General features: G+C 43.6%; 1 protein-coding gene across 10 annotated transcripts in view; it reads left to right on the top strand.

The window, feature by feature from the left end:
• The window catches only part of TLE1 (TLE family member 1, transcriptional corepressor), a 90,993-nt gene that overhangs the window by 46,808 nt on the left and 23,196 nt on the right, over positions 1-20,989 (top strand). For all 10 annotated transcript variants that reach the window (XM_045469493.1, XM_045469495.1, XM_045469492.1 and 7 more), the window contains 6 exons: positions 11,715-11,831; positions 15,380-15,433; positions 15,944-16,096; positions 17,441-17,585; positions 18,584-18,774; positions 20,330-20,406. In XM_045469493.1, the coding sequence (XP_045325449.1) occupies positions 11,715-11,831; positions 15,380-15,433; positions 15,944-16,096; positions 17,441-17,585; positions 18,584-18,774; positions 20,330-20,406 (737 nt within the window). The remainder of the gene's footprint in view (positions 1-11,714; positions 11,832-15,379; positions 15,434-15,943; positions 16,097-17,440; positions 17,586-18,583; positions 18,775-20,329; positions 20,407-20,989) is intronic.

The raw sequence follows: 20,989 nt of genomic DNA, 5'->3' as shown, positions 1-20,989 counted from the left end.
TCTTGAATTTCGGACAGCTGTGGATTGTTTCTAGGTCCTCATGTTGAGTTCACAGTCTGGACTGTTAAGTCAAAATATGATGGATACATTGCATAAACCAATCTATGCGATAACACAAAATAAATGGTTAATGTGTTGTTTGCATATTTCTTTCACAACAAATTTTACACAAGTTTCTTAATGATAATTTTAATGGGTATTTTCAGAATAAGTGTAGGTACTGTGTTTCCTGCCTAATTCCTACAAGCATCTCTTGGTGATGATGATATAAAATGAGAAAACGACACTAATTTGTAACCTAAACATTTAATTCAATCTGTAGAGAGGAATGAAATTGTTCACTGTCCACAAAAGTGGGATTTCGCTGCAGTTGTATAAAATGAAGTAGCTCTTTAAACTTTGTGTAAAATTGAATATGAAAAGCAATGGATAATGAGATGATGTGTACTATTAGTTGCCTAAAATATTGTAGTACTTACTTATTTAATAAAGTGGTTTGAATTATGAAGTATTTTACTTGGCAGAAAAAGTCAGTTGATCACCATATGGTGGCTGTGGTTTGTTTTTTATTTTTTGTTTTTTTCCCCCAACCAGTGAAGGGTTAAGGGCAGTTGCTACAGGGCACTGGTTTCCAAACCTTATGGTCTCAGGATCTTTACATCTTAAATTAAAATTATTGATGACCCCAGAGAATTTTTGTTTATGTGGATCATATATTTTGAAAATTTTCTGGAAATTAAAAAAAAAAAAGTTAAAAATCACTTTAACAGGTAAAGAGCTACTTAATTTGGGTTACCGTAAATAACATGATTAGTGAAAACTATTTTCCGAAACAAAAAATTATAGTGGGAAGAATGGCTTTGTTTTGCACGATTGCAGATATCTTCAGCGCTTGACTAAAAAGAGGATAGATATATTCTCGTCCACATCTGCATCCAATCTTTTGCAAGACATTGTTTTGGCTGAAGTATAAGGAAGAAAATCTGCCCCCATAGAGATTTGTAACAGTCTCTGGGAACCTCAAGGGGCCCTTGGACCAACCTGTGAACCTCTGTCATAAATAAGGCTAAGGAGTTCTGAAACATCCCAGGCTGGTATATAGTCTTATTTTTTTCCTGCTGTTCTTTCTGTATTGAACAAATACGATAATTATATGTGTCAAGTGCAGAAGTCAGGGACTTTTATAGATCCAGAGGGGATGTGAGTATGTATGGATTTTCATCTGTGAGTCTAAAACTGGTTTGTAGATAGTTTGTTTGTTTATTGTTAGTGACAAAATTATTTCATTCCCTAGTTTAAAGTTTTGTTGGTAGGAAAACAAATGAGCCCTACTGTGGCCTGTTTGAATGTAAAACCTAGGAAATGAAGGTACTAAGGACAGTGAAAATATGGACACTATTTTTTAAGTTTCTTCTTTTTGACAGGGATGAATGATAAAGGTGGTAACTTTTAAGAGGGTTTGCTATTTGGCTATTGATTTTAAATTAAGATTTGACTACTGTTTTTATTAATTTGCAAAACTTGTTTGCTTTTTTTTTTTTTTTTTGACATAAGGCTGCTTCTCCGAATGCTACAGTTGAGCAAAGAAATATGACCTAACAAAAAGGACTTTATTTCTTATGTAGTAATAAAAACTTGAGATATTTCAATTAATTTAAAGGTGATTTGTGTTCAATTTTGGATGAAGGAAGTATTTAATAAGTCTGCTTGAAAGCTCTGGAATCAGAGAATTGACAAAACGTTGTATGGCTTTTGAAAAAGTATGATAGAACATGTGTTTATTTTTTTTAACAAACATTCATTGAGCACTTACTATGTGCCAGGCGCTGTGTAAGGCACTGCATGTACAGTTAACAACATGGGTTTGAACACTGGATTTTTGTTGATAAACACAATATAGTACTTTATATTTTCTTCTTCCTCATTATTTTTTTTTTTCAATGTTTATTTATTTTTGGGACAGAGAGAGACAGAGCATGAATGGGGGAGGGGCAGAGAGAGAGGGAGACACAGAATCGGAAACAGGCTCCAGGCTCTGAGCCATCAGCCCAGAGCCTGACGCGGGGCTCGAACTCACGGACCGCGAGATCGTGACCTGGCTGAAGTCGGACGCTTAACCGACTGTGCCACCCAGGCGCCCCTTCTTCCTCATTATTAACATTCTCTTTGGCTTACCTTTAAGAATACAGTATATAACACATATACAACGTATGTGTAATCAACTGTGATCAGTAAGACTTCTAGTCAGCATTAGACTATTAGACTATTAAGTTCTGGGGGAGTCAAAAGTTAGGCATGGGTTTTTTACTGAGATGGGGGCGCCCCAAATCCCCACACTGTTCATGCGTCACCTGTACCTGCTGCCATTTTGCAGTGATGCCTTTTAATGTCACAGTCAAATATTTGTTGAATGAAAAACACTGGGATACCTCACACATGTGATCACTATTTGGAACATTTGGGGAAGGGAGAAGACGATGGTGATAGGTGTCTGGGAGAGACTCCAGAGCAGAAGCAGAGTCTGTGTACTTAGGTGGGGCACACAGATGGGCTTCAGAAAGTTCTTGAATCCCTCTCCAGTTGTGTCCACATTGTTCTGGGTTCATGCTCTACTTTCATCAAATTCTCAAAAGGGGTTCCTGGTCCAGAAAAGTGTAATCATTGTGGATCTGTTCAGAGGTCATAACGGTGCAACACCATCATCTTACCGGTAAGACACCAAGCTCAAGGAGGCTAGGTGCCTCTAATCGTGTAGTTAATTAATGGAGGCAGAGATTGAGATTATGTCTTGCCCAAGGGACTGTTTTGTCACTCTCCCATAACTGACTTCTAGAATTACCAAGTTCATCTTTAGAACTTATTTAAAAACGATGACAGCCATCACTTTATCTCCTATGAGGTGGTGTCTTTGTGTTTCTTCTGTGGCTGTTGCACTTAACTAGATCTCAGTGGAATTCTCACTGCACAGGCAAGGTTTTTCATCCTTTTGAACATTCCCCTAGTCTCATCTGTGAATTGGTGATGGAGTCTGCCTCACAGGGTGAGGGGTTTTAGGGACCACAAATGCAAAGTCATCAGACATAGCATAGCTTTTAGGAATGTTCTCCCTGTCCTCCCTACCTGCAGAGTAGCAGGACAGCAATAAATGCATTATTAGTCATGCTCAATGTAGTGACTGTTGGTTTCTTTTCCTTTTTTAAAATGTGTGAGGGGCGCCTGGGTGGCGCAGTCGGTTAAGCGTCCGACTTCAGCCAGGTCACGATCTCGCGGTCCGTGAGTTCGAGCCCCGCGTCAGGCTCTGGGCTGATGGCTCAGAGCCTGGAGCCTGTTTCCGATTCTGTGTCTCCCTCTCTCTCTGCCCCTCCCCCGTTCATGCTCTGTCTCTCTCTGTCCCAAAAATAAATAAACGTTGAAAAAAAAAAAAAATGTGTGAGGCAAGGGGCTCCTGGGTGGCTCAGTCGGTTAAGCAGCTAACTCTTGATTTCTTTGGGTCAGGGTCATGATCTCAGGAGAGATCAAGCTCTGCATTGGGCTTTGTGCTGACAGGGTGGAGCCTGCTTGAGATTCTCTCTCCCCCCTCCTCCCTCTCCTCCCCTCCCCCAGCCCCTGCCTCTGCCCCTCCCCCACACATGTGGGCTGACTCTCTCTCAAATAAATAAACTTTATTTAATTTTTTTTTTCTAATGTTTATTTCTTTTTTGAGAAAGAGAGAGTGCAAGCTGGGGAGGTGTAGAGAGAAGGAGACACAGAATGTGAAGCAGGCTCTAGGCTCTGAGCTGTCAGCACAGAGCCCGACACGGGGCTCGAACTCACCAACCATGAGATCATGACCTGAGCTGAAGTGGGACATCTGACCAACTGAGCCACCCAGGCGCCCCTAAATAAATAAACTTTAAAAAATGTAAGGCAGTTGTGAAGATGCGGGCCGTTACTGATGTTTCTCAGTGTTGAGATAAGACTGACCTGAGTCTATTATGAACTTGATTAATTTCATGCTATTCAGTTCATGAAAGGAGGAGGTATTTCCACCTAAACGTTTATGAATTTGTGTCCTGGCATATTTCAAGGGATTGCCTGGAAATTAAGGATAAAACTGAGATGAGTCACCTAAAATTTCAATATTTAGGCACTGTGGAAAACACTTAAGTTTTCTTAAGCAGTTGTCTCAGCAGATTTCCTTTTTGGCAAAATTGAAAACTATGTGCTTAAAAAATCCTCTGGGAAAACTGCTAACTGCATCACTGCTGTGGGAAGGGTGAACCCTGAAGAATGGAAGGCTCCAGCAGTTTCTAGGTGGTGGGGAGTGGTCCATCCCTGTACCGGGCGGAGGGGTCTGTCTACCATAGATGCCGTAACTCACTGAGTGGGTACCAGAGCCTGTGTGTAACTAGAGAAATGTTCAGGTTTTATCTCACTGTGCTTACAGTGAAGATCGGCCCATCAGGCATCTTTACTCTAAAAAACCAAAAAGCAGATGGAGAATATTTCCTCCCTCCAAAGCTGTTTTCAGACTTCAGTTTGTGCTCTGCAAGTAGGAAACTTAATGCCCATCATTTCGAGTAGGTTTTTGAAAATTTTATTTTCCTTTTGGCCCCATGATCATTTTTACCATTCCTTCTGAAACGTAGTAAGCAACAAACTGTGTGTCCATCTTTCAGATGAGAAGAGGTGGATGTGAGTGCCATCAGATATTCAAGTAACTCACAGGCAAGTCCTGACCCAGTGCTTTCTAATTTCTTGTATTAGAAAGTACCTCGTCTGAGACTGGAGAAGGAAGGGGGACATTAACAGTGAAGCAGAGCTAAGTGGCTGTACAAAAAGTGTTTTTAAAAATGATTTGAAATATAGATTTGATTTTTGCCGTCACCAGGGTCCTGATCAGGGGGAATGAAGTTGTCATGAGGGCATTTAAAAGTTACTTTGAAATAATCGTATTTGTTGTGTACGCGTGGTGTGTTTTATTTTGCTTTACCTGGAGAACGCGGTAGTGGAAGGGCAACCCAGGGACTTAGCAAGAGAGGCCAAGGGTGACTATCTAGTGCCTCCTCCAGACCACGCATTTACTGGGTCTGTAGGTCTTCTACCTGGCCACCTTCCTTTCTGAGAGTTCTCCTGACTGAAGCGCTCATCTGCCTCCGACAGCGCTGAGTTCCTAGATCGAGGTGCGAGAACACGTGGCTTCTTTCCCGCATTTTGCATTCAAACCCTATGAAAAATGGACGCATACCCTTCAGACCCTCCAGCGCTCCTAGGGCGTGATGAGGGTGCCAAGTGGACACATTTCCACACATCTTCACTCTCTTACACTTCTCGCCGTTGACAAGCGGGGATCCTGTTAGTTTGAGGGGTTAAAAATGCATTTGTTGAAATGTCAGGCACAATCTGTGAATGACCCGTTGGACTGCCGCAAAAAGTACAGCGGCAGGGTGATGGCTTAATTGGCACCAGGTGTAGCTGGAGAAGGCACACAGATGTGATGGGGGTGCGTCACTACCTAATTGTTTTAATGTTCACCGAGAAGTTAATTGTCAGTGTAGAGTGTGCTAGCAAATTAGGTTCCCACTGCCTTAGTGTAACTGAGGATAAATGAGGTGTCATGAGTTTCCAATCTGTACCTCTGACACAAACACTTTTCCTGCGGGGAGGAGAAAGTTCCCAAGGGGAATCAGCATGGCAGCTCAAGAAATCCATTTGAATAATGTGCATTATTTTCACATTAGGGAAAGCTGTCTAGCTTTTGCTTTCTCCACGAGTGAGTTTTCCTTTCAGATTTGCTGCTGGTGGCTTCAAGGTTTAGACACGGTTGGCAGAAGAGTTGCTTTGAGGTCTCAGAATCGATGAAGGATACATGAAGGCTCTGTAACAAGTGTTCTGGTAACACTGACAGTGTAACATTCCATTAAACTCGCTTTCTTTCATATTTTCTGGAGTTTACCTTCCAGAATATCTCCACCGACATGAACAGCCATTACTGTTAAATTGCTAAAGAAAAGTGCAAGTTTTGGAACAAAGGGTATAAAGACTGGTTTTCATCTGTATTGAAGGATCTGGGTCTCTCTGTCTCATTTTTGAGTAGATATTTAGAGCACGAAATAGAAACGTCATTGTCCAGGGTGGTGAGAATAAAGGTCATACAAAGTCCAAATCTTGATGTACTTGTTTGATTCAACTGAATGAACAGTCTCCAGGTCAGCAGGCTCTTAATGCTTAACATCGAAAGTTCTTGAATGAAGGTATGGTTTAATAATTGCATGTGGATGTTTATTTTTGATTTACGAGAATAATACATTGTCCACTTCTACCCACAAGGTTCAAACACTCTGCCAACTCTCTAGGTGCCAACTTGCACCCAGAGAACTACAGCAGGGAATAGTCCTGGTATGTGTTTTTAGAAAACATGTTTCACCCAGTTGGGATAACAGGATCAGGATCCAGCAGCTCAAGGTAGTGTATACCACTTGTAATAGATCTGCCACTTTTTTTCTTTTCTTCTCTGAGTAGCTCTTTTACTCTTGTAACTGTTCTTAACCATCACATCACTGAATGGGAGGAGAAACGACCCTCAGGGAGTGTATATTAATTGTAGTGAACAACTCGCCTGTTGTCAGGGAAGGTGCACACTGAGATTTTATGTTCTCCAGATTTTTTAAGAGGGAGAGTTCCCTTGGGGCACATGTTTTCTTTGTCCTTGCACCTCATCTATTTATTTCATGTATAGTTTTCTACCTACAGATGGAGAGAACCGTATGCCATGGGGCTGACAGGTCTTGTGGACCCTCTTTCTTCTGACTGGTGGTCAGCATTGGAGGGGGATCTTTTTTTTTCTCTTAGAGACCTGTCAGATGTACCTCTCCCTTTACTGTTTTCCTTGGCTCTCTTCTCATAAGTGTGTGCCACATGTACAGAAAATCATCGCGGTTTTAGATTTTTTTTTTTATTTTTAATGGTTTTTTAAAGTTTATTTATCCATTTTGAGAGAGAGACTGGGGAGAGGGGCAGAAAGAGGGAGAATCCTGAGCAGGCTCCGCGCTCACATGGGAGCCCGATGCAGGGCTTGATCTCACAAACCTTGAGATCTCTACCTGAGCTGAAATCAAGAGTCAGACACTTAACCAGGGTGCCTGGGTGTGTCAGTTGGTTAAGTGTCCAGCTCAGGTCAGATCTCACAGTTTGTGAGTTTGAGTCCTGCATTGCATCGGGCTCCGGGCTGACAGCTTGGAGTCTGCTTGGGATTCTCATTCTCTCTCTCTCTCTCTCTCTCTGCCCCTCCCCCCACATGCTAGCTCTCTCTCTCTCTCTCTCAAAATAAACAAACAAACAAAAAGTCCGGCACATAACTAGCTGAGCCACCCAGGCACCCCATGGTTTTAGAATTTCACTTTGTTTTGAAGTCATAATGTGTTTCTCGACCTTGATTTGCTCAGATTTGTAATCTCCCCTGTGGCTGTGTAAATCTCCCAATTTCGAGCTCTTGTGGAAGATACAGAGTAAATAAGATGATTTTGTTTAGTTAAAACAGAATTTTAAAAACAAAGGGAAACTTACATGCAGTCTCAAAAATCCCAGACCTCAGGACATTTGTAATAGAAATGTGCCCAGTAATTATCGTTTTTGAAAATTTCTGGCAGATATTTAAATTTTACCAGCTGCAAGGTGAAATAAAACATTGAGTTTCTTGGCTAGAATTAGAGTATATCAGTCCGTGTGATAACCCTAGTTCTCATGCGGATTAAAAAAACTCTGATTCGCAATTAAATATTTATTTGGCAGATTAAATGTTTGAAAATGAACTTTACTTGATGAATGCTGTTTAATAGATTAAAGCCTTTCAAAATATGAACGCTGGGAGAAGTCTGGTGGCAACTAAGTCTGCACAGCGGCTAGTGGCCGTGGTTGACATCACGTGAAGTGATGCTGTGGGTCCCTGGACTACTTTGAGTTGCCCTCTGCTGACGCCTGTTTTAGTTTGCATCTTGGGTTGCAAATGGCAGGATTCGGGAGTGGAAAGGCAGGAATTTGGGACTGTCTTGGGGTCATTTTAATATAGAATGTAATTTTTTAAAATATGTTCACAGTTTTTGTATGGTGGCATAAAACCAAGTGTGTGTTTGTGTGTGTGTGTGAGAGAGAGAGAGACAGAGACAGAGACTGTTAAGGAATCTGAGTGGGGGGGGGGTTTGTCAGAGAAAGCATGCAGCTTGCATTCGGTATTGTTCTGTCATATTAGAATGTTAAATGGGTAGGGGCGCCTGGGTGGCTCAGTCAGTTAAGCAACAACTTTGGCTCCGGTCATGATCTGAAGGTTCATGGGTTTGAGCCCCACTTTGGGCTCTGTGCTGACAGCTCAGAGCCTGGAGCCTGCCTCAGATTCTGTCTCCTCCTCTCTCTCTGATCCTCCTTTGCTTGCACCCTATCTCTCTCTGTCTCTCAAAAATAAATAAACGTTAAAAAAAAAATGTTAAATGGTTAAATGTTAATGGTTAACAGAGCCAGTGTGACTTTTAAGTGATAAGTATGTGGGGGAAAGTATTCAATGTACATAAGTTACATATAAGAATCTCTCCTCTGGGAGTGGAGACACTGACTTAATAGGAAGAGCTTTGTGACTTTAGATAAATTGCCTCCCCTCTCTGGTCAGCCTCCAGATAAAAGGAGGGGGATGAAGAGGATGAATAGTAAGTCTGTTTAAGGTTGCTTTGGCCTCTTCAAAGGTTTGATCTAATTACCATCTGTATTTCCAATGTACAAGTCTAAAAAAAGAGTGAAGCAGCCTTAAGTTTCATTCTTTTGCCTTTTTCAATGTTGATTAAATGTTAAATGTTAATGTTGAATGTGATGCTATCTTATCCAAGTCCAGATCTAACAAATCAAGATAGAACTCTAAATTTTGAAAAATCCAAATGATACTCAGTCACTACCCAGGAATAATCTTTTTATTCTTACAGTGTGTATAAAATGGCTCCTAATGACTATTACTCACCCTTGAGCTGTGAGGAACAGAAGCTGGTGTGTGAGGAAAGCACAGAGCTCTGGGGGGTAGGGGGAGCTTATGGTATCACAAGACAGCCACTAATACCTGTGAAGTCACTTTTGGGTTTCTGGGGAGTACACAAGGGGACCATGAAGATTAGGGTCACCTAGGCAGTAGTTTAACCAAAACAGCTGTTGTTGCCGACAGTGAAGTTCATTAGGCTGGAACTGTTTGCTTAAATCAGGAAAAACGATGAAAGCAGTGTCAGAGCTGGAAGATGTTGGGGACAGTTACACAAAGGAGACTGGGTTCATGGGAACAAGGGTAAAAGGAAGTGGTCTGTTTTTGGTGGGGCTGTGGCATGAACAAGCTACCCCCTGGCTCCTGACTGTGGCTCTCCCAGGCCTTTCCACCCACAGTCTTTGGGGCCTTGTTTTGAATCCATTTTATGGCATCAAAGGTACCATGAGACATTGTGTTTCGTAACTTGTCTGAGTCTGCCATTTTGAATGGAGCCAATTTTCACATAAGTAGGGGTGCTAATTACTAGCTGTGTCCAAATTTAGAGGAACTTCCAGAGCTTTTCAAAACCTATTCAGATTATAGACCTCATTGAAGCCCTTCATGCGGGAATTACAGTAGTAACTTCTAACGTGTAGAAGCAGAGGTGTCAAAGCTTGACAGGCTTATGGGTCCGGCTATAGAAATGTCACTGTTTCTGACAAATTGCATTGTTGCTAACAGAAGTGTAGTTTACTTTTATATTTACAATACCACTTGACATCATTAAAAAAAATAATAGGATCCTTAAAAAACTGTCTATGAATGGCTGAGCGGTTTGGATGTCCAGTGCTGGTTATAGCAGGAAGGCTATGGAGAGACTTAACTTTAAAATTGCATGTGGACACCAAGCCTATGCTGCATTCTTCAGGGCACTGGGGCAGCTGTAAAGTTGAGTGCGCTGTGGCACTGCCCTTAATGCATCTACCTGGTCAGTGTCTGGACAAGGAGACTTCAGAGCTGATAACATCGAAAACACAGGCAGGTGCATTTATTGGACGCTGTTTACACCTGAGCACAAGCTGCTCCAACCCTCCATGGCTCAGCTTTTAGGAATACGCATTAACACTTTCAGGAGTTTTCTTAAGTCTTCTGTGTCCTATTGGGGGTGGCGGCGGCGGGGGGGGGGGGGCGGTGAGTCTGGGTCGGAAGGGTTGGTTTTTAGCAGACATTTACTAAGGTAATTAGTTTAGGGATCCAGCCAGCTCACCTTTCAGCCCCACACACTGTGCTAAAGACAGTACTCGGAGCTACTCTGTATTGAATTGCATGGGTCCCTCCCTCTGCTTTTATGAAAGCCTCCTGCATTTGTATAGCTTGAATGGTCATGAATCAAAGCTCAGCTCACTTCGGTGTCAGCCCCTGCAGTGGGCAAAGAGGCTTCAGATTGCCTCCTGGTCCCCAGTTTTGATTTCCTCCTATGTGTGGTTGAGCTGGGAATGCTCCCATGATGAAGTCCACAGTTTTCACGAGGAGGCTTTGAGAGCCAGCCACCTGGCTATCATCTTGGACTGGTTAGGAGCGAAGACCCCCCCCCCCCCACCCCATCCCCCAGCCCGGCTTTTAAAAATTTGTTTCTGGTACATGCCATTGCATTAGGGGTGGTCTAACTTAAAGGTTTTCCCCAGCCCCTTCCATTTTAAATTGTGGCAGAGAAAGGTTACATAATTGTCTGTTGGCCCTGGACATCCTCTTGTTAGTTCTCCTACATCTTGCAGAAATTGGGGTTATCTGGGCTTTGTGAAGGAGATTTTTGCACAGCTCCTTCAGTATTGTTCAAGGCAGTAACACATCACTGAACAAATTGCCCCCTTGCATATGCTAATCCTGTACTTAAAAGGACTCATTGTAACTTGTTCTGATGCTTTAGCCTGAGGGGAGATGGGAATTGAAGGGATGGCAGATCGTGTCATGTGACCCCCAAATACCTAAAATGCCTGTTTTCTTTGGGTCAACAGTTCCTACTTGGCACTTGCGAATGAAAGTCTCCTGTGTGGTTGGTAGAAAAGATTAGTCCTTGCTCCTGCTTTTGTGTGGGGGAGCTGGCCTAGCTGTTGAAGATTCACTGGCTGAAATGCCCGCTTTGGGTCTTAAATTTCAGTGCTATTGGCAAGGAACACCAAATCTTATTTTCAACAGTAAATTAAAAGAATTCAAAAGAGTTCCTTCATTGTTGCTGTGGAAAATGTGATTTGCCTTTTAGGAAGCCACGCTGTTAATCTCACCTGCTCTCTCGGTGTGTGTTTTTTGAGGGGCACACATTGACTGTTACAGTCACAGAATACGTCTAATAGAATAATCTCAGGTTCTGCTCATAGGCCATTTATATTCCTGACCAGGAAATCGCAGTAGGAAAGAATAAAAAACACATCCTCATGTAAACAGCAAGCTCCCATTTCTCTAAGAGTAAAAAGAACGGAAGAACATTTTAAGTGAGTAGGGCCTGAAGGATCCACCAGGCTTCAGATGGTTTGATTGCATAGTCAGGGTCTCTCTTTTAAGTGCTTGAACCTCCATAAATGTTTGCCATCAAAGTCTTCAGCCAAGATGAATTAAATGGAATGAAAGTCTGTGTAGGTATCACCTTTCTAATATAGCTGTCACATCCAGGTTGGGTTTTCATGTGTACAAAGAGACCTGGGAAGGAATCCTTGATTTTTTTTTTTTTTTTTTTGTCTTGCAGAGTAATTCCCTCTTGGTCCCAGACAGTCTAAGGGGCACAGATAAACGCAGAAATGGGCCTGAATTTTCCAATGACATCAAAAAAAGAAAGGTGGATGACAAGGACTCCAGCCACTATGTAAGTAAATAAAGGACTTGAAACAGTATTTGTTTGCTTACTTCTAAGTGAACATACAAGCGTACTCTAAGATTTTAGTGATAATCTCACATCCTTTAAATTTCTAATACTATAAAGAGAATAGATTCTTACATTATAAGGTACTGTTTCCCTCTAGAGCTGTAAATTATGCTCTGCCAGGCTCACTATTACATTTTAGGCTTTCTGCCTAAGTTCCTCCTAAGAGGGGATTTAAGCATGCAGGACTACCTTTGTGGACTTGAAGCCTGTGCATTTGCATAGGGCCCTGCTCTTAAAGGGACCTTGCCCTTGGTTTAATGCTCTGCTCTCATCATCTTCAAATTCTCAATTTTTGAACAAGGGCCTGCATCTTCTTTCTGTCCTCGGCCCTACAAATTCGGTAGCCTGTCCTGCTAAAATAATCGGGGTAAGAATTTCACTGTTACAGAATACCTTTTGGGATGCTATTCTGTTGATGTATTCAGACTCATATTCAGTCTTGAGGTATAGTGCATCCTCTTGAACAGCAAGCAGTTTAGCGATGTAAGTCCATTGGTGAAAATGGGAAAAACTCTGAAGGCATCTAAATCAGACCCTGCAGACTGAGAACACAGGCCTGTGGAAGGAGGGCACTTGACTCAGATCTAGCTGCAACCACATTCACAAGGAGAGCAAACCAAGCCACATGGCGATTGGCTTAGGTCCGAGGGTCATAAACTGCAGCTGATAGATGACTTGGCGTTTTCTGTGTGTCCCCGAGTGTGTCTATTTCAAGATGGACACATTCCTGGGAACAGCATGAGACCAGAATGCTGTATTAGGCCACTTCCTGTTGCTTGTGGAAGAAGTGTCCGCCTCTGGCTGGCATGCAGGTTATATGGGGGTTTACACGCTAGGCCTCTCGGCCTCCTTCTGGCCAGCTCAAGCCAAGAGCCAACAGTGGGTAATATTTCCTGAGCAACAGCTTGTTAGTATCAGGTACTGTGTGCTTTTACATGGATTGTTTCATTGGGCTCTTAACTCTGAGTTCAGTGCCATGACTTCCATTTTAGAGGAAGAAACTGAGGCACAGAGCTTGTAAGTGATTTGCCCAAGGTCAGAGTTAGTGGCAGAGCCTGGAGGCAGTCTAACTCCAGAATGCATTGTCTTCACCAGGCTAAGATTCCCAAACTGAGGGTCTAGGAATGGATATTTTGCCAGAGGTCCTTGTATTGGTCCACACTTTGCACTGTGATAACATTCCCAGGACATGACATGCAGAAATTTGGAGGTTGCCGATAATACAGTTTTGAGTTCTGCATAAGGCTTGTGTAGATATTTAGTAGCAAGTGATCAAGAACAGAAACCATAGCTGTGCTTTACTGTTTTATAACCTGCTTATATTAGGTATGACCAGTTGTATAGGTAGTTCAGGGTGATGTGTTGACATGATGTTGGAGAGTCTGGGGCGAAGTCCTCAGACCTTAGCTCTTTGATGACCTTCACACTGTACTGTGAAGGCTTAACATTGGCGGAAGCGTCCAGTGCAAAGCTGATTGAAATTACAGACTCTTTAAGGACTTCACAGGCTCATTGTAGTAAATGAGTTATTTGCTACTTTTTGCCAGTTTGTACAATATGTGAACCATTTTTGTAATTGTTTTTCTAAAAGGGAAAACCTTTTGGCTTCTATTTTTTCACTGCCACTGTCTTTGGGTTCTTAACGCCTGAAAAACGTTTGTGCTTTTCTGGAGTCTTTTACTAAGAGAGAAAGCAAATTTTCTTTAGTATTAACTTTTTTTCTTTTATTACATAAGAATATTTCTTTCAATAGGCTGTTATTTTGAATTGCCCAGGCTTCCTCACTGGTTATAATTTTATGTTGTTACAGTGAATTGCATGGTGCTTTAACAACAATGATTAAAGTAAATCTAGTAACACACTGTTGGAAGAAAGTAAATTGGGTCTTCCACATGTAACATTCTAGGTGAGTTAGAAAAAAACATTTAAGGGGCTCCTGGGTGGCTCAGTTGGTTAAACAGCTGACTTCAGCTCAGGTCATGATCTCACGGTTCGTGAGTTCAAGCCTAGTATGGGGCTCTATGCTGACAGCTCAGAGCCTGGAGCCTGCTTCGGAGTCTGTGTCTCCCTCTCTCTCTCTGCCCCTCCCCAGCTTGTGCTCTCTCTCTTCCCTCTCTTTCTAAAAATAAATAAACATTTAAAAAAGAAAGAAAAAAACATTTAAAAGGTATGAATTTAAAGTTGAGGATAACTTTCTAGTTGAACATAGAGGCCCTTAGAAAGCCATTGTGGCTAATATTCGCCCTCGTACTTATTAGTACAAATTGTCAGACACTTGTGTATTCGTAATTAACGGTGACATCAGTAAAAGGATTGTTTAGATCATAAATTCGTCACCTACTACTTTTTGAGAACCGGGACCCATGGCGACATCATACTTCTTTCGTGTACCCATTGTATTACTCTGTACTAAAGGACGCAAAGCCTTTTGGCTAAGAAAGTAGACTTTTTCAGTCTGCCCTAAACTTGATGTAGGAATAATAACATAAATTGAATAGCCTTTCTGAAGCTTTTTCAAACTTAGTGCAACCTTGCAGTTTCCTTGATTAGCAAATTTTATGGCTTTATGAAGAGAAAATAAAAGCCCAAGGGCAGGACGCTAGTGCCCTCCAGATTTTGCCATCCTGTGTTCCTTCCATCTCTCCAAAAATATTCCAAACTGACAAGGTTTATTCTTAACATGTCCTAACGTTATTCCAGTCGAGTAGATAGCTTTGTGGTTTTTAGTTTTTTGCTGTTTTTTTCCCTCAGTAATTAGTAACCCAATGGGAACATGGTTTAAGTTTGTCTTTGTAATTACAAATTGTCTATGAACACGAGATTTGTTGGCTGTCTTCAAGAATGATACACACAAAGCAATGACATGAAATTGTGTTCTTTTTTTTTTTTTTTTTTTTATTTTTTTATTTTTTCAACGTTTATTTATTTTTGGGACAGAGAGAGACAGAGCATGAACGGGGGAGGGGCAGAGAGAGAGGGAGACACAGAGTCGGAAACAGGCTCCAGGCTCCGAGCCATCAGCCCAGAGCCTGACGCGGGGCTCGAACTCGCGGACCGCGAGATCGTGACCTGGCTGAAGTCGGACGCTTAACCGACTGCGCCACCCAGGCGCCCCAGAAATTGTGTTCTTAACATCCAGTGGGAAAGAGTCCTCTTATAAAGACATGGCGGATTTCAGATTATAAAAGAGATTCAGCTGTTACAAGCATTTATTGAGCTCTTACTAGGTACCCAGTGTTTGCAACTTGCGCTCACCAGTATGATATGTAGCAGGTATGCTACTGCAACAGTTCCTCCCTGGAGCTTTGCGTAGCCCCAGGTCAGATAAGTAGAGGGGAGGTGGTGTTAATGACAAGGGGCTGACAATCTGGAATGGAACCGGTAGGCTTGTCCTAGGCCATTTTTTAGTCTGTCTGCTACCAAGAACTCTTGAAATTTAACTGGGCCTCCAACCCTTTAATAAATGGCATTAAAATGTCTTTTTCCAGGACAGCGATGGTGACAAAAGCGATGACAACTTAGTTGTGGATGTGTCTAACGAGGTAACCAATCATTTTCTCAAAGTTTATGTTCAGAGTGACTTTTGAGAAAACAGAACAGTGGAGCCATGGTGTTTGGTTTCTTACAACTTTACACGTTAAAAACTTAGTGGCTGTTCACGGGTGGAACGATAGTGGTCTACCTGATGAGAACTTTTGTTTCCTTTAAAAAGAAAAATCTGTTTTCCCTATCATTTTGGATTTGTATGCTGGATATCTAGTGCTCCTTTCTTTCCAGTGCCCTCTGGGCAAAGTATGAGCATGAGGGGAGGATATGATAGTTCCTAGATGATAGTTCCTAGATGTGTTTTCCTCTGTGCTGTCTTCATGGGTGTGTTTGCAAATATCATCCTGGTAATGATAACAACATTGCACACTCCCAAGTCCCCCAGATCTAAAGGACTTAGAGCGCCCTCCTTTAATTTAGAGAATTGGTGTGGAAATAGAGTCTGTAAAGCACAAGGTCCGTCCATAGTAAATGAAATCACGAAAACTTTACTTATGCTTGTTGAGGACCCTTCTTCTCCGCGAGCAAGCCCTGCCCATTCACCCAGGGAAAACGGGATCGACAAAAACCGTCTGCTGAAGAAAGATGCTTCTAGCAGCCCAGCATCCACAGCCTCCTCGGGAAGCTCCACTTCTTTGAAATCCAAAGAAATGAGCTTGGTAGGTCATAAGAGCCATCACTTGCCCATTTAGCAGTTTACTTATCCTTTGTGGTTCAGAGGACCCTCAAGTATTTGAAACGTGGGGATTTTTTTTTTTTTTTTTTTTTTTACTGAGTGAGAGTTCTGTTTTTAAGTGTTTAAAGTGAGTCTGCTCCTCGTACTCTTTGTCCCACACAGTGTTTTCCTTTCTCCCTCTCAGTAGGCTCTTTTGGACCGTGATTAGAGAGCTTCCACGTCCATTACCCTTTTACTGGGCAACCTTGTAGGTCCTGAGAAATCCTCATTTTCTTAAGCTGTCCATTTTGCCTTGTATTAAACTGACCCATTGTGTCAGGGCATGTTGGAATTGGGTTGGGGTCAGAGTGGGGATGTACTCAAATGGCCCCGGGGCCCAGGGGAAGCCTGGAACTGGCATGGGGAGGGCAGAGCCTTGGAGCCTGTTCATGCTTTCAACCGTTCAGCAAATACTGGGGTGTGTCATCTCATAACTCACAAAAACCGAGCCATAACAACCCTGTGTTTGATTCCTACACAGTCTTCCTAGGCATTATCCCATTTCACTGAAGGGGAGGAAAGCCTGAGGAGCTTGCCAAGTATACACAGCCCATCAGATCCATGGCCAGAGGGGGCTGGGGTCTCTCCCTAGCCCGTGCATGCTCTTTGCTACCCCACAGCACTTCTCAGGCCTGGATTTAAAGAATGAAAGGTTGAGATGACAAGGATGATGCCCTGTAACCCCGTTACTGACTCCTGAAGGCTTCTGTGCTTGCGGGTCCACACCGGTTATGTAGGCAAGCGGGTGGCCGTGTGAAACTCCACACACATCTCTCAAACTGATAAGACTCCTTCTCGGGCTTTTGCCTTTGAGATGCCGGTTTGCTTCTCATCAGATCAGTGGCCCTGCTGCCTCTCACCATTCATCTCAATTCCACTGCTACTAAAAGGCAAGATTAGAAAATAGAGATCCTCCTTCTGACATTCTTGGTGACCGGGCCATTTGTTTCTGAGTGACTGGGAATTTTTCTCTGGGTGGTCATCATTCTAACTTGGCCCAGTTCCAAAGTCCACACGCCTGATGGAAAAATACTTTTTAAAATAAAATCTGCGGAGGAAGAAGTGTGATCATGTTCTGTGTCTCTAGCTAGAGTTTTAATTCTGGCAGGAAGAGGAAAGGTCAACATTTCTCGCTCACAAGTTAATGCTGTCAACATTGTGTGGATTTATGGAAATTGGCTGAGGGAGTAGCCAGAAGGTGCCCAGTGTCCCAGCTGCTGTTGTGATAAATTGTGTAATATGGCTTGGATTAAAAATAATACTCATTTAATTTGTTTAATGATACCAGCATGAAAAAGCCAGCACGCCTGTTCTGAAATCCAGCACACCGACGCCTCGGAGCGACATGCCAACGCCGGGCACCAGCGCCACTCCAGGACTCCGTCCAGGCCTCGGCAAGCCTCCAGCCATGGACCCCCTCGTTAACCAAGCCGGTAGAGCATTGCCTCTTGTTGTGCTTTGTTTTGTTTTTTCCCTTTCCCGGCTTGGTTCGTTGTCTGTGCACTCCTGACGCCATTTCCCCATGAATATGAAATGCACTTACTGCCTGCCTGCCTCCTTCCTATCCCTGAAAAGCCATGATAAGAAACAGATGTTTGTCCTGAGAGGTTCAGCAGCTGCACCCTGTTCAGTCTCCGACTGTTTACATTTGGCGTTTTTACAAAATGTATTTCCAAATAATCCAAATCCTAGGAACTTCGATGAAGTTTCCGATAATAATTCCACATGTAAGCTCCTTCCCGAACTGTCACTGTGTGTCTGAGTTCCCTAATTCTGACTGAAACGGGTGGCCCAAGTGTGCCGCTTGCTCACGTTACTTGGCGGGTTTTCTGCCGGCTCATCCCTCAGGAATCACTGGTCTCTCCGGCAGGAGAAATTGGGAGGGTTTCGCTGAGAGTCTAGCGAATAAATTGGTAACTTTTGACTTTATCTTCCTTAACACCTTGGGCCCAGAGGAAAATAGGCCCCAGAATATTCCTCCTGAACCTATGCTTTGGCTTACTAAACCCAGGGTCAGGTTTTTGTTTGGAATTGGTACCAAGGAGTGGAAAGTTTGAACTGAAGGAGAAATCTTGGATTTTATCCAAACCTTCTTTTGAGATTAAGTCAAGTAGACAGGTAGTGTGTGGGCCTTGGTTTGCCATCTATGAATTGGGTACGATACTGCTGCTTCATTTTAATTCCCTGCTTTCTCAGTGGTCCCAAGCCTATACCAAGGAAGAAGTGCGTGGGCAGTGCTTTCCTTGGGGTCTCTTTTTCCCTGGAGAGGACTTCAGCCAAGTTGGTGGTGATCAAACCACCCACCCAAGCTTTCCCGGCTTGTCCTCGCCTCTCATGAACGGCGCTAGAAGGGACCCCGGAGCTGACGGTCAGGCTGGACCACAGCGGCCGGCTGAGTCACGTCACGCGCGCGGCTTGTGCTTCCTTGCAGCGGCCGGCCTGAGGACGCCGCTGGCGGTGCCCGGCCCGTACCCTGCCCCGTTCGGGATGGTGCCCCACGCCGGCATGAACGGGGAGCTGACCAGCCCCGGCGCTGCCTACGCCAGCCTGCACAACATGTCCCCGCAGATGAGCGCGGCCGCCGCCGCCGCCGCCGTGGTGGCCTACGGGCGCTCCCCGATGGTAGGTGTCCCCGCCCGCGCCTGCGGAACAGAGCTCCAGTGTCCCCGCGCCTGCTGCCCTCAGCATGCCGCTTCGTGACGTTAGGGCCCAACGCGTCTTGGATCACTGTTTTTGTGGATGAAACGAGGCAGTGTTAAGGAGCTGCTTTGATGGCTCTGGGGACGTCCGATTTTCTCCCCCAAGGTAGATTTTTTTGTTTATTTTTTGGAAAGCGATGGAATGACTCAAATAGCTTACAGACGCCTTTTCATGCATTTTCTTGAGGTTCCCCCCCCCCCTTTAATTATTAGGAAAAAATATTTGAGAAGCTGTAACTTGTTCTTTCCGTACCTTTATTATTCTTTAAACCCAACAGTGTGGCTCAGGTATAAGCAGTGATCTCTCAGAGCAACAGGGAGAAAACAGGGATGACTGAAGCCTTCAGGCATGTTGCCGGTCTTCTTGCCCTGCCTTTTGCCACTGTGTAAACCACCTCCTTTTTGATCCAGAAGATACAAAACTGCATGCAAAGGGTAAAATCAACTGTAATCCTTGACTACATCAGGAAAGGGAATAGATTATACCGAATAGAAGTCCCTATATATTCTCTTGACTGGAATATGTTGTGTTCATATTTCTCCTCTCCCCTCTTCAGATAGTGTTACCTCCAGTAGTTGGGGCTGAGAGTGAAATTTGTGTTTTTTTTCTCTTACATTGCACTAGTAGGAACGGCTGTGCAGTAGAGGGCAAGATAGTTTTTTGGCTTTTTTTTAAATTATTTTTGAGGGGCAGGGGAGGGGCCGAGAGAGAGGGAGACACAGAATCTGAAGCAGGCTCCAGGCTCAGAGCTGTCAGCACAGAGCCCAGTGTGGGTCCTGAACCCACGAATTGTGAGATCATAACCTAAGCCGAAGTCAGACGCTTAACCAGCTGAGCCACCCAGGCACCCCGAGGGCAAGATAGTTTAAAGCAAAGTGGGCAGCCAAGGGACTAGTTATCTTCGTTAGGGCGCACAAACTAGGGAATCTATGAAGGTTTAAGCAGTAACTGTGAAACTGGGAGGTTATTTTGCCCCCTTGGGACATTTGGTAATATGTGGAGACACTTTTTACGATCAGTAGCACTGATACTTTTGGTACGTATTGTGTAGAAGCCAGGGGTGCTGCTAAATGTCCTGCCATGCCCAGGACAGCCCCAAACTATCTGGCCCAAAAACATTGATTGTGCCAAGGTCAAGGAGTCCTGACTCAGGCAGCATACTGCTCTCTGCACTTGTTTGGGCAAGGCAGGACATCCTAAGTCCACAAGAAGTATTTACTGTGGGAAGCTGGATCTCCACGTACAAGTAGACCATGCTCCAGCCCACCTCCCCAAAAAGATGCGTAGCTTGTCATTTAGAGGTGTTTGTATTACCTCTTGCATTATAATTTTTCTTTTGAAAAATGTTAGCACATGTTCCTGTTCCTGTTTATGTTGCTTTGGAGATCTAGGAGTTTCTAGTGAAAAGTCTTTATAGATGTTCACAAAGTGCCTACGCTACATAAACTGAGTCTTCAATGCCTTATTTTGTTTCCAGGTTGGGTTTGATCCTCCCCCTCACATGAGAGTACCTACAATCCCTCCCAACCTGGCAGGAATCCCTGGGGGGAAACCGTAAGTACCTCTAACTCCTCAGTTTTGTTTTAAAGGCAATTACTTAGTCATGGGTATTAGCAGACTAGAATTCCAAAGGGAGCACAGGCTTGGGCGTTTCCAAGGAGATTTCTAGTGCCTTTTCCTGAGGAGTGTTAACACTTTCTATAAATAGGCACCTTGTAGGTGTCATGCCTCTGTCTTCTCACTATGGGTGATCTCATGCATTTAGTTATTTCTGGAGAGAAGCTGTTGTAGACAGGGACCAGGAGGAAGGCAAGAACCGGGGGTGGTTGGCCCTCCTTGCTTGACCCTTCTTCAGAAAGCTGCCCTGCTTTGCCTTTGGTCAGAGGGTAGCTGCTGGAGATTTCCAACAGGACTGTGTTGTGAGCAGTAAGCTGTCACAAACTCTTGAAATCTCACACTTGAAACGAGTTGTCTTTTTACCCAGCTCAGCGCTACCTTTTTGTTATTTTGGTGGAAACTAGAGTTGTGCAAAGGGTAGTTGTGGCATCTGGGCATCTGTTATTGGACCTGTCCGCCCGCCCACTGAAGTTTGGTGCGTGCTTTACTCTGAGAGGTCCAGAACTACAAAACACAGAAT

This window comes from Leopardus geoffroyi, chromosome D4, assembly GCF_018350155.1.
Source record: "Leopardus geoffroyi isolate Oge1 chromosome D4, O.geoffroyi_Oge1_pat1.0, whole genome shotgun sequence".
NCBI classification, from domain to species: Eukaryota; Metazoa; Chordata; class Mammalia; order Carnivora; family Felidae; genus Leopardus; species Leopardus geoffroyi.
Note: the sequence above shows the minus strand (reverse complement) of the source record. Positions and strands in the feature narration are given on the sequence as shown.